The sequence below is a fragment of the Meles meles genome, chromosome 2 (genome assembly GCF_922984935.1).
Source record: "Meles meles chromosome 2, mMelMel3.1 paternal haplotype, whole genome shotgun sequence".
NCBI classification, from domain to species: Eukaryota; Metazoa; Chordata; class Mammalia; order Carnivora; family Mustelidae; genus Meles; species Meles meles.
In genome coordinates, this window is record NC_060067.1 from 13,514,818 (window position 1) to 13,528,511 (window position 13,694).

The 13,694-nt window shown below is 38.2% G+C and overlaps 1 protein-coding gene across 2 annotated transcripts in view; it reads left to right on the top strand.

Annotated features, from left to right (window-relative positions):
• The window catches only part of CENPC (centromere protein C), a 100,933-nt gene that overhangs the window by 28,465 nt on the left and 58,774 nt on the right, over window positions 1–13,694 (top strand). For both annotated transcript variants that reach the window (XM_045997962.1, XM_045997963.1), the window contains 3 exons: window positions 7,057–7,342; window positions 8,297–8,512; window positions 12,211–12,734. In XM_045997962.1, the coding sequence (XP_045853918.1) occupies window positions 7,057–7,342; window positions 8,297–8,512; window positions 12,211–12,734 (1,026 nt within the window). The remainder of the gene's footprint in view (window positions 1–7,056; window positions 7,343–8,296; window positions 8,513–12,210; window positions 12,735–13,694) is intronic.

A 13,694-nucleotide genomic window follows, 5' to 3' on the forward strand; every position in this document is an offset into this window, starting at 1 on the left:
GTTTCAGTCTTGATAGTTTATAGGTTTGTGGGAATACATCCATTTCACGTTGCTTAATTTATTGGCATATAGCTGTTAATGATAATTTCTGATAATTGTTTCTATTTCCTTCGTGTTAGTCGTGATCTCTCCCCTTTCATTCATAATTTTATTAATTTGACTCCTTTTCTCTTTTCTTTTAGATTAAGTGTGGCCAGTAGTTTTATTGATCTCATTCTTTCAAAGAACCAGCTTCTAGTTTCACTGATGTGTTTTACTGTATTTTTGGCTTCTAATTCATTGATCTTTGCTCTAATCTTAATTATTTCCCTTCTTGTGTGCAGGTAGGCTTAATTTGTTGTTGATTCTCCAGTTCTTTAAGGTGTAAAGAGAGTTCATGTATTCAGGATTTTCTTGGGTTTTTTGAGTGAGTCTTGGATGGCTATATATTTCCCCCTTAGGACCACCTTTGCCATATTCCATAGGTTTTGGACCAATGTATTTTTGTTCTCATTGGTTTCCATGAATTGTTTAAGTTCTTCTTTGATTTCCTGATTGACCCAAACATTTCAGGCAGGATGGTCTTTAGCTTCCAAGTGTTTGAATTTTTTCCAGACTTTTTCTTGTGATTGAGTTCCAGTCTCAAAGCACTGTGGTCTGAGAATATGCAAGGAATAATTTCAGTCTCTCAGTCTTTTGATATGGGTTGAGACCTGATTTGTGACTCAGAATGTGGTCTGTTCTGGAGAAAGTTGCCTGTATGCTCAAGAAGAATGAGTGTTCGGGGCACCTGGGTGGCTCAGTGGGCTAAGCCACTGCCTTCGGCTCGGGTCATGATCTCAGGGTCCTGGGATCGAGTCCCGCGTCGGGCTCTCTGCTCAGCGGGGAGCCTGCTTCCCTCTCTCTCTCTCTCTCTCTGCCTGCCTCTCTGCCTGCTTGTGGTCTCTCTCTGTCAAATAAATAAATAAAATCTTTAAAAAAAAAAAAAAAGAAGAATGAGTGTTCTGTTGTTTTAGGGTGGAAGGTTCTGTATATCTCTATGAGGTCCATCTGGCCCAGTGTGTTATTTATTTATTTATTTATTTATTTATTTTTATTTATTTTATTTTTTTAAAGATTTTATTTATTTATTTGACAGAGAGAGATACAAGTAGGCAGAGAGGCAGGAAGAGAGAGTGAGAGGGAAGCAGGCTCCCTGCCGAGCAGAGAGCCCGATGCGGGACCCGATCCCAGGACCCCGAGATCATGACCCGAGCCGAAGGCAGCGGCCCAAACCACCGAGCCACCCAGGCGCCCCCCAGTGTGTTATTTAAAGCACTTGTTTCTTTGTTGATTTTCTGCTTAGATGAGCTGTCTGTTGCTGGGAATGGACTGTTGAGGACTCCTACAATTAACGTATTATTATCAATTTGTCTCTGTTTTGGTTAACAGTTGGCTACTCCCATGTTGGGGGCATAGATATTTACAATTGTTAGATCTTATTGTTGGATAGACCATTTAAGAATGATTTATTGTCTTTCTGTATCTCTAACCACAGTCTTTAGCTTAAAATCTAATTTGTCTGATATGAGAATTGCTACCCCAGCTTTATTTTGAAGCCCACTGGCATGAAAGATGCTTCTGCATCCCTTCACTTTCAGTCTGGATGGATCTTTTAAGTTCAAAATGAGCCTCCTGTAGACAGCATATGGATGGGTCCTGTCTTTTTATCCAATCTGCGACCCTGTACCATTTTATGGGAGCATTTAGGTCGTTCACATTGAGAGTGATTATTGAAAGATATGATTTTATTGTCATTGTTAAGCCGGTAAAGTCCTTATTTCTATAGATTGTCTGTAAATTTCTGTATCATTCCTGGGTTCTTACTCCTTCCATATGAACCCCCCCTTAATAGTCATAAAAAATCCGCTTAATATTTCTTGCAGTGCTGGCTTAGTGGTCACATATTCTTTCAGTTTCTGCCAGTCTTGCACGCTCTTTATCTCTCCATCCATTCTAAATGATAGCCTTGCTGGATAAAGTATTCTTGGCTGCATGTTCTTCTCATTTAGTGCCCTGAATACGTCTTGCCAGCCCTTTCTGGGTTGCCAGGTCTCCATGGACAGGTCTGACGTTATTCTGATATTCCTCCCTCTGTATGTAAGGAATCTCTTTCCCCTAACTGCCCTTAAGATGGTTTCCTTGCCACTGGAATGTTTCATGGCTTGATTTATTTCTCTAATTCTGTTTTCATGGATTTTAAACTGTTTGTTCCAGGCCTCCTCCTGTTCCTTCTTTTCTATCTGTTTGTTTTCTAGATCACTAATTTGTTCTTCTGCCTCCTTTACCCTAACTGTTAGAATATCTAGATTAGATTGGATCTCATTGATAGCATTTTTAAGTTCTGCCAGATCAGCTCTCATTTCTGCCCTTAGAGAATCTATGTTGCGATTAATGGTTTTCTCCATTTTAGTTATTGTATGCGTAACTGTTACCCTAAAGTCTATTTCCGACATCTTGCTTATATCCATATCCATCAGTTCTGTGGCAGAGGTCACAGTCTCTGAATTTTTCCTGTTTGGGGGGTTTCTTCTCCTAGTCATTCTGTTGAGGGGTGGTTGAGGGAATGTACAGAGTCCAGACTATTGACCACAGCCAAAGCAAGATGCACCTGTTTCATAGGGACCTTAGGGTTGTCAGCCTCCTGTTCTTCCAGCCTGTCTTCTGAGGGAGGGGCCTGCCACGCCATTACTCAGGCAACCATGTTTGGGCAGAGTTGCCCTGCTTCCAGTGGGGGTGGGAATGCTCAGTGAAGACTAGGTTTTGGGGCTTTTGTTTGCTGGGAGCTTTCACTGGCGGCTTTCTGTGTCTCTTACAAGAATCAGAGCAGAAGTGACTATATCCAGACTTCTGACTCAGACCAGAGAGATCACAGTCTCTTCTCCAAAGAGCCCTCCAGGTCACACTGACTCTGTTTTTTGTCTGTGCTGCTAAAAACCAGAGCGTTCTGGGTTATGTGCCCCCCAGCAGTATTACCAGCCCTTACTTCCAGGTTTAGGCACGTCTTTGCCCTTTGTGCTTCTGAAACTGCCAGCTGCCCCCAGTTTGCACTTGCCCCCCTGCAGTTCCAGGTTTCAGTCTGGGGCGCTGTCCCAAAGTCCTCTCCCTGCAGCTTGCTACCAGTCTGTGAGTCTGTGTCTGGTCTGCAGTGCAGGAGGCTTTGTGTTCAGGCAGCTCAGGATCCCAGAGGCTACCACCCCCTTCTGTTTATCTTCCGATATCTGCCCACAGAATCACGGCTCCCTGCTTCATACCTCAAAACCAACCGCCGGAGATACTCTGTAGATATCTGGATATATCTTCTTACATTTCAGGTTGATTTCGTGGGTGTTCAGATAATCCCTTGACTTTTACAGATTTTGTTTATGGTCTCTTTAACCATATGATGAGTAAGATTTTTTTAGTTGTCAGATGTGTGACTTTCATATTTTTTGACCTTGTTTTGGTTAAAAAGTCTGTCTTATCCTAATGGTAAATGTAGAATCTTAGCTTTTCATCTTTTTTAAAGAAGTTTTTATTTAATTTCCAGTTTGTTAACATACCATCTAATATTAGTTTCAGGTGTAGAATATAGTGATTCAGCACTTCATAGAACACTAGTGCTCAGCACAGGTGCCCTCCGTAGTCCCCATCACCTATTTCACCCACCCTCCCACCCACTTCCGCTCTGGTAACTGTCAGTTTGTTCCCTGTAGTTAAGAGTCTGTTTCTTGGGGTACCTGGGTGGCTCAGTTGGTTAAGTGACTGCCTTCGGCTCAGGTCATGATCCCAGGGTCCTGGGATCGAGCCCCATATTGGGCTCTTTGATCAGTGGGGGTCTGCTTCTCCCATGCCTTTCACTCCCCCTGCTTGTGTTTGCTCTTGTGTTTCCACTTTTTGTCTATTATGAATAATGCTGCTGTGAATGGGAGTGTACACATATCTCTTGTGGTCTCTGCTTTCAATTCTTTTGGATACATACCTCAAAAAGGAATTATTGGATTGCATGGCAGTTGTATATTTAATTTTTTGAGGTACCACTAGGCTGTTCCTTGTAGTGGCTGTGTCATTTTACATTTCCTACCAGCATTGCATAAGGGTCCTAATTGCTCCTCATCTTCACCAGTACTTGTTATTTTCTGTGCATGTGTGTGTTTTGTGATAATAGCCATGCGAATGGGTGTGAAGTAGTAATCTCATTGTGGCTTTGATTTATCATCATTAGGAAATTTTTAATTAAAATAATAATTAGATACCACTGCACACTGAAAAGAATGGGCAAAAATCCAAAAAACTGATTCTCCTTTGTAACTCATTTCTTTGAGAGTTTCTATCTTTTCAGTCAGTTCATAATTATTAAAATATTTTTATGATGTATACTTTAAAATTCTTATTAAATAATTGCAACATTGATTCATCTTGTTTATTTGTGTCCATTCATCATATTGTTCTTATTCAGGTCTATTTTTCTGGTTTTTGGTATAATCAGTCATTTTTATTGTATTCTTGGCATTTTGGTTATTTTTGGAGACTCTTGATTGTATTTAAATTGTTTATTATAGCATATAGTTTCCTTGTTTTGGTTTAATATGTAGGTTCTTACTCACTTTTGTGGATTATATTTCCAATGACAGTTAAGTGTTAGAGTCCTAGCAGTGGCATTTTGTTCTGTTTTGTTTCCTTATGCTGCTGAGATTCCTCCGTAGTTCTTGCTGGTGCTGTGTCAGATGAATGGAAGGTGCTTTCCTGAGTACCCCATGTCCTCATTCTTTCAAATGAGGGTTGGGGCCAGAAGCTTTTGGGATTGGATCTTCTTAAATCACTGGGTAGAGGACAGGGGCGTGAGGGATGTAGTGTTCTTGTATGTTCTTCTTGCTTTAGATTAGACTGCTCACTGGTACCGTCATTGTTGCCAGTACTAACCGTGTTTCACAGTGTCACCTGGTCTGTGGCAGTGGCTGGGAATCTCAGAGGCTTCACTGCTTTGCAGCTGTTTGTGGATCATATGGTCTGCTGTCCTTGATTGTTGAAGTGGGGACTTCATTGGATGAGGGACAAAGTTACTCTAGGACTTTGCTCCTCTGCTACTACTATCCCATAGAACTTACGGAGTGGGTCCTGGCATGGCCTAAGGCTTTGCTCCTCTTATAGCGCCACTGCAGAATGGAGTATTTAGTGGCTTAGCTTGTGGAATGGGAGTTGGGGTTCCCATTAGGTCTCTATTGTGTTTCCCTTCTCCAGGTCTTTTGGATGGAGAGTGCAGGGTTTTTTATCCCCCTATTTGTGGTTCAGGGTTGCACACCTCTCTAGAACCCAGTTTGGGGATTCATGAGAGATAAAGGGAAAAACTGTCTTTTGTTGCTAAAGATTTGAGGTTTCTAGCAAATATGCCTCTTTCCTTCTAGCCTTTAGAGTTCTCTTATTGTTATTTGATGGATAAGTACTAGGAATTTAGCTTACTTGTATTTAGAGGGAAAACAGAGAAAACTGAGTATACTTTCTTGTTCTATAACCTTCCAAAAGCTCCTTTTTGATTGTATTTAAAAAAAATTTTTTTTAAGATTTTATTTATTTATTTATTTGACAGACAGATCACAAGTAGGCAGAAGCAGGCAGAGAGAGGGGGAAGCAGGCTCCCTGCTGAGCAGAGAGCCCGATGTGGGACTCGATCCCAGGACCCTGGGATCATGACCCGAGCCGAAGGCAGAGGCTTTAACCCACTGAGCCACCCAGGCGCCCCTGTATTTAAAATTTTTAATCTTTGCTTTCATAAAAAAATATTATTATTTGAAAGAGGTTGAGTGCATGGGAGGTGGGGGAAAGGGAGAGAGGGAGAGAGAAACCCAAGCTGACTCTGTGCTATGTGTGGAGCCCAACGTGCAGCTCAGTCTCACCGCCCTGAAATCATGACCTGAGCTGCAATCAAGAATTGGATGCTTAACTGACACTGAGCCACCCAGGTGCTCCTAATATTTGCTTTTTCATAGTATGAATCAGTATAAATATTCCCCAACAGTTCTACTTTTTCTTTGATATTTGAAGGTATAAGCCAAAGAGAATATGTATATTCTTTATATATATGTACACACATAAATGTACATGTGTATATGTGTATGTACATAAACTTTTATGTGTAAAAAATATTTTTATATGTATACCTTTACATATATACACATATCTGTTATGTCTCTGTATATGTATGTATGTGTATAAATATGTGGTCATCTAGCGGCCTTAGATCTAAAGATCTAAAGATTAGATCTTAAAGATCGAATCTCATGATTTCTCTAGCATTACTTCTTTATTTTAGCTGTGTATAGATTTATTCAAATCTTGGGTAAATTGACTATCCATAGAATTGTGAGTTTTCTGTTTGAAAATTTTTGTCATTTCAAAACTTAAGAGCATGGAAAAATACTTTATATTCATTAATTTCATGAATTAGACTTTTAAAGGCCTTATGTAATTTTATTTATTTATTTATTTTTTAAGATTTTTATTTATTTATTTGACAGGGATAGAGAGCACAAGTAAGCATAGCAGCAGGCAAAGGGAAAGAGAGAAGCAGGCTTTCTGCTGAGCAGGGTGCCCGATGCGGGGCTCCATTCCAGGTTCCTGGAATTATGTATGACCTGAGCCTAAGGCGGCCGCTTAACCAGCTGAGCCACCCAGGCGCGCCTTATTTATTTATTTAAAAAAAAATATTTTTTAAAAATATTTTTTTTATTTGATGGAGAGAGATACAGTGAGAGAGGAACACAAGTAAGGGGAGTGGGAAAGGGAGAAGCAGGCCTCCCACTGAGCAGGGAGCCCAATGGCGGGCCGGATCCCAGGACCCTGGAATCACCACCTGAGCTGAAGACAGCTGCTCAACGACTGAGCCACCCAGGCGCCCTGCCCTTAATGTATTTTAGTCTTAGATCTTTGATTATAAACTTGATGAACTGTGAGTCCTCTGAAAACTATTTCTAGTTATTGCTGCTGAATTTTAAAAAGCACATTTGATTCTAATACTGTTATTTTAAAAATTTCTAATGTCTTCATATAATTTTCTTCCAGGTCAGGACCATGAAGTTCATCAGCAAATTTTGACAGCTGGTATTGGTTCTAAAAATACACCTGACTCGAGAAAAATGTCAAGTAAAAAAACAAAAGATCATCACAGTGAGGCTGATGAGGAATTACACTTATCAGTTGGTTCACCTTTTGTTCTTTTGGATGCAAAAGCTTCTGTATCACAAAATGTGATTCCATCCATTGCCCAAAAGAAAGAGACCTACACTTCTGAAAATTCAGTAAATACACTGTCTTCAAGTATGGAGATTTCTCTTAAAACCAGGAAAAGGTGAATTTTTATTTACTGAAATAATATCAATCTTAAAAATTTTTTAAATTATTAATTTTTTAAATTTATTTTTAATGTATTTTATAGTAAGTAAGTATTGAGGAATATTAACATGAGAAGAGCATAACATAGTTCAGTTTATATTCAGTTTATATTTAATAAGGAAGGCTTAAAGTATACTTCAGAGAAGTTTGTGGGTAAACATTTCTATAGTTTATGGAAAAAAGTGTTTTCTTCTGATAATATGTTTTCTTTATCTTCCTAAGAGTGTTTTCTCTATGTCATTTACAATGACATAGTATTACAATGGTAGGTATATATTGGCTCATTTCTAGGGTAGCAAAGGATAAGTATTTTGAAGATAAGTTGTGGTGAATCGTCTATTTCTTGGGGCTCATTTTGGCCTTTAAGAAGCAAAGTAGATCATTGAAAGTCCTTTGCTACTGGGAACTTTTGCAGTAAGTGTAATTAATGTCTGTCTGGTGTCTTGTGTAATTCTTGGAGCCAAGGAGTTAAGTACATTCTAAGATTTTGCTATTCAAAATGTGTGGTATACGGCTCAGGGTCAAGAGCAATGCATTATCTGGCAGCTTGTTAGAAATAAAGAATCTCAAACCCTATTCTAGACCTACTAACTCAGAATCTACATTTTAATAAAATTATTCAGATGATTCAAAATCTTACTAAATGTTTGAGAACGAGTCCTTTAAGCTACAGATTTCCTTGGTCTTTTCTCTTTTTTTCCCCACTGACAAATAAGAAATGTAATTTTCCTGAGCAATTGCCTTCTGTATTTTAAGAGGTTACAAATCAGGATTTTTAGACATTAAATAAAGGCTTAGTGAAAAATTTTGTAAGTGGTCTGTATTGTTACTGAAAGGGAGTTCGGGAGAACTCCTAACTCAGCAAACTGTGAGAGTATTTATTCAACCTGCTTTCCTTTCAACCTTTTAGGTTAAACTTTGAAGATAAAAATGCTTTGAAGGAAGTAGAAATAGCAAATAAAGTATCAGAAATAGAGGACAAAGTATCAGAAGAACCACAAGAGAGTAAATCGTCAAGAACATCTCAGAAAAGAGTACCAGATTTAGAAGATGAAATTCAGCCACAAACTAAAAAGAGTTTTTCAACATTGTTTTTAGAAACTGTAAAAAGAAAAGGTGAATCCAGGTACGTTATTAAGAAACTATCCTTTGAGGCATTTTTCTTTTATATTCTGTAAATAATATCAAGGATTCTTAATGCTCTTTAACTAAAAGTTAATCTTAATTGTTGAAAATTTTAATTGAAATTATGCCTAACCCTAAGGAGAGTGTAGTTTCTTACCAGCATATCACCCCCAAAGCCATCATTAGATACTTACTAAATTAAATGTGAAGATAGTAAGCTTATTCATAATTTATGCTTTTATTGCTTATTCAGCGCTTTTGCTCATTAGCACTTTCTCTCTCTCTCTTTTTTTTAAAGATTTTATTTATTTATTTGACAGAGATCACAAGCAGGCAGAGAGACAGGCAGAGGGAGGGGGGGGGAAGCAGGCTCCACGCTGAGCAGAGAGCCCGATGCAGGGCTCGATCCCAGGACCCTGGGATCATGACCTGAGCAGAAGACAGAGGCTTTAACCCACTGAGCCACCCAGGTGCCCCTCATTAGCACTTTCTAGTCTATATGATATCAAAGAATGAAGGCAGTATTTAGAAATAGAATTATGTCATGGTGTATTTCACTCTTAAGAGCTTTAAATCTTCTTTCCTTTTCTTCTGCTTGTGTTAGTAAAAGTGTGATCCTAGAAGAAATTTTATTTTTTTAATTTTTTATTTATTTTTTTATTTTTTGAAAATATTTTATTTATTTATTTGACAGACAGAGATATCACAAGGAGGCAGAGAGGCAGGCAGAGAGAGGAGGGAGCAGGGGGCTCGATCCCAGGACCTTGGGATCATGACCTGAGCCGAAAGCAGAGGCTTTAATCCACTGAGCCACCCAGGCACCCCCTAGAAGAAATTTTAATCTGTTCTTGCCTACTAAAAATTCTTCAGAGATTCTTCAGTGTCCACACTGTGATTCTTAACTATGGCTGCACATTGCAGTTAACTAGAATTAATGGCAGGTAGGGATGGGAACCATCGAGCTTGAGAAACTTCAGATTTTTTTGCTGGTATTTATGGCCTTCATTCTCCCTAGTTCACTCTTTCTGCCAACTTGCTCATACACATTTGCATTTGTCCCTGTTTTGGCATACCATTTTCCCTTGTCATATGCCAATCTCCTTTTTCTTTTCTGGTGACATCTGCTTCCTGGTTCGTGGATGGCAATCTTCTTGCCATAACCTCACATGGCAGAAGGTGGTAAGGGGGCTTTCTGTGGCTTCTTTTATGAGGGTATTAATTCTATTCATGAGTGTTCTACCCTCATGACTTAATCACCTCGTAAAGCCCACCCCCAAATACTATCCCACTGGAGATTCGGTTTCAGCTTATGAATTTTGGAAGTATATAGACATTTAGTCTGAAGCAAGTGTCAACATTGTTTCCTAAGGATATCATCAGTTAGAATAATCTTGATGTTATGGAAGTCCCTTGAAGTAAAATAGAGGAGCAGAGTTAGAGAATTCTTTTATTTATTTATTTTTTATTTATTTGATAGAGAGAGAGAGAGCGCATGTGCGTGTGCTCATGCAAGCACAAACAGGGGGAGTGACAGGGAAAGGGAGTAGGGGGCTTTCTGATGTGGGTCTCCCAGAACCCTGGGATCATGACCTGAGCTGAAGGCAGATGCTTAACTGACTGAGCCACCTGGGCACCCTTAGAGATTTCTTACTGGCTGGTTTAGGAAGGCTTAATTTTTAAATTCTTAGCATTACATTTTTATGTATAAAAACTAACAGATACTGTGAGTTATATACAGTAAAGCAAATTAAATCTATTTTTAACAGATTGGCTATTTCTTTAAATGTTGAAAAGTAACATTTCTGTTACTTTAACATTGATTCATTATGGTTTTCTGTTTGTATTGATTTTGTTTTTCATTAGACTTTCTAGTTTTCTAATTACATGAACTTGCAAAACTCTAGCTATTAGAAGATAGTATGTTTCTTAGCATAAATATACACACATCCATACAATTTACCTAAAAGTTAATCTTAATTGCTACAAATTTTAATTGAAATTATGCCTAACCCTCGGGAGAGTATAGTTTCTTACCAGCAACACACACACAAGTGTGTATGTGTATGTATGTATACTGTTTTACATTATAAGAATTATCAGGGGTTTGAGCTTAGGTAAATAGAGAGGGCATTTTCAGTTCATAATATTTTTGTATATTTTATTAGTGAAAACATAGAAAAAGCAGACACAATGATGGTTAAGCATCCATACTCAGGTGGGAAAGGCAGGAACAGGAGTGCGTATGCTGGCTTCAGAGTTTGGTTGTTTACCCTAAGGTTTTACTTATTCATATCTCACTTGAATATGTGGTTTGCTTGAGGCTGTTATAAAAAGAAAGGAAATAGAAAAGAGTCCATCAGATTACTATCCTTTAAATAATACTTCCTTCTCTAGAAAGCTTTCCCAACTAATTGGAAGAGATGCTATTTAGTCCCAATTTGCCTGCCTTTCTAGATACTTTCCATTTATTTCTGTACCATGATTGCAGTATTAAAACTTATTTGAAAATGTGTGTGAATTATTCAAACTTGGAATAATTTTTATATAACATAATTTAGTGCATAATTTAGTAGTGTTTTCTTAGAATATTAGAATTGAAGATGTCTTGAAAATAATCTTGTCTTGAATGTGAAGACATCTGGCCCCCAAGAGACAGCTATACATCCGTTCATACACATAATTAGTATAATATTATATGTAATAACGGCATGCATTTTTGGACTGTCAATGTGTCTGGGCTTTGTTTAACACATTTCTGAGGTTTTTTTTTTTTTGTAAAGATTTTTTATTTATTTATTTGACAGACAAAGATCACAAGTAGGCGGCGGTGGGGGGAGAAGCAGGCTCCCCGACGAGCAGAGAGCCCGATGCAGGGCTTGATCCCAGGACCCTGGGGTCATGACCCGAGCCAAAGGCAGAGGCTTAACCCACTGAGCCACCCAGGCGCCCCACACATTTCTGAGTTTTGTTTTGTTTTTTTTTTTTTTTAAAGATTTTATCTACTTATTTGACAGACAGAGATCACAAGTAGGCAGAGAGGCAGGCAGGCAGAGAGAGGAGGAAGCAGGCTCCCTGCTGAGCAGAGAGCCCATGCGGGGCTCGATCCCAGGACCCTGGGATCACAACCTGAGCCAAAAGCAGAGGCTTAACCCACTGAGCCACCCAGGCGCCCCACACATTTCTGAGTTTTAACTGTTCAGTATATAAAATGGGTTGGGGGGAGCATTAAATTAGTTGATGTCTAGGCTTCCAACTCTAAATTTAAATTGAGATTCAATTCAAATCTCATTAGTGTTATAAATGAGTATAATCAGGCATTATAGAAGTGTAAAAGAAGAGGAGGATTTTCAAGGGTAAGGGAAAATTGAGGTGTGCTTCGTTCTTTAAAATATACATAGAGGGGCGCCTGGGTGGCTCAATCATAAGTGGCTGCTTTCAGCTCAGGTCGTGATCCTAGCATCCTGGGATCAAGCCCTGCACTGGGCTTCCCTGCTCGGCAGGAAGCCTGCTTCTCCCTCTCCAGCTCTCTCATGCTTGTGTTCCCTCTCTCGCTATCTCTGTCTGTTGAATAAATAAATAAAATCTTAAAAAAAAAAAAAAAGATACATAGATTTTATACATGTATAGATTATGGTCTTCACAAAGCAAAGTAAAAACTTAATTTTTTGAGCTATTATTTATTCTAACATCCTGTTTTAGTCCTATTGTTAGGCATATAGCAACTGCTCCACTTCACTCATCTCCTTCAAATGACGTGAATTTGTTAGAGGATGAATTTATAATTGATGAATCAGAAAGAAGTTTTGCCAGTCGATCTTGGATTACTATACCCAGGAAGGCTGGGCCTCTGAAACAATGCACAGTAAACCCTGTAGAGAACTCTGCACTCCTTCAAAGTAAGAAGCCAAGAGAAGAACATCACAGTGTATCACCTGCAAATTTGACAAGTGACGAACATTCTGACACAGCTTACCCAGTAAGGAAATCTCAGCCTTCTAAACAAAAAAGAATGGGTAAGGAGTGTGCTTTGGCAAATGAACTGGAAAATCATTATGAATCTACAAAATATGAAGTGTATAATGAGAATGCAGAAAAATCATCTGGAAAGAAAAAGACTATAAAACAAAAACAGAGAAGAAAATTTAAGGACAATATACTTGAAGAACAGGTTGATGTGGCTCAATCTAAAGAAAAAAATAAAAATATGTCACATATCACCCAAGGTAAGTTAGGTAAGTTACAGAGATATTCAGACAGAAATATGGAAGAGTGTGAAGAGATGATAAATACTGATATTTCCCAAAAAAGAGATGCTGCCTATGGGTAAGTGTTTTGCATTAAGTATACCTGTGAACATTATCCTACCACTTTATGTTCTTGTAATATTTCTGTTTAGCTTTGGGAAGTAGTTAAAGTAAACCTAAATCTATAAGCTCTTTTCTAGTATCTCTATTTTACATGTAATTCAATTGTGAGTCACTTGAGTTTTGTGTAGCTTTTAAGATGGCAGCATATATAAAGGAAAAAGTGAAGAGAAAAGACTTATAAAGCAGATGGTTACCAGAATATGAATAAGACAACATCATATATTCTTTGAGTTTTATTAAAATATAAACTGGGGGGAAAAACCCTAAGATAGTATGGAGCTGTTTCTTACAGGATAAAACTTCATACTCTTCTTTTCCATCATTTACTTATTTAACATTCAGTAAATTGCCATACACTGTATTGGGCACTGAAATTACAAAGATAACTAAAACAGTAATTACCATTAAAAAAAAATCAATGTAGTAGTAGTGTCTGTAGAGTAGCAGATATACACATATATTCACGGGATGATAATAGAATTACAGAGAACAGTTATCCAAGTAGTATCTCAATAGATCTTTTTATCTTGGACCACTATAGTATTTATCATCCAAACTGGGACACTTGAGAATGAGAGGGGATGTCAGGATAGGAAGCATAAACTGGGATTGTCTCAGACAAACTTGGAGTATGGCTGCCCTCTTTATGTAATCACTTTGTAGTGATTGAGGTTTGTAATGATGACACTGTCATGAAGAAAAGATTCATTCATGTTTTTTATACCACTTTTTTTAAAAGTAATAGAAGAGGTAGCTATTCTTATAGAATTTCTTTAGAATAGTTAATGGAATAGAAACCACTTAACAAATGTATTA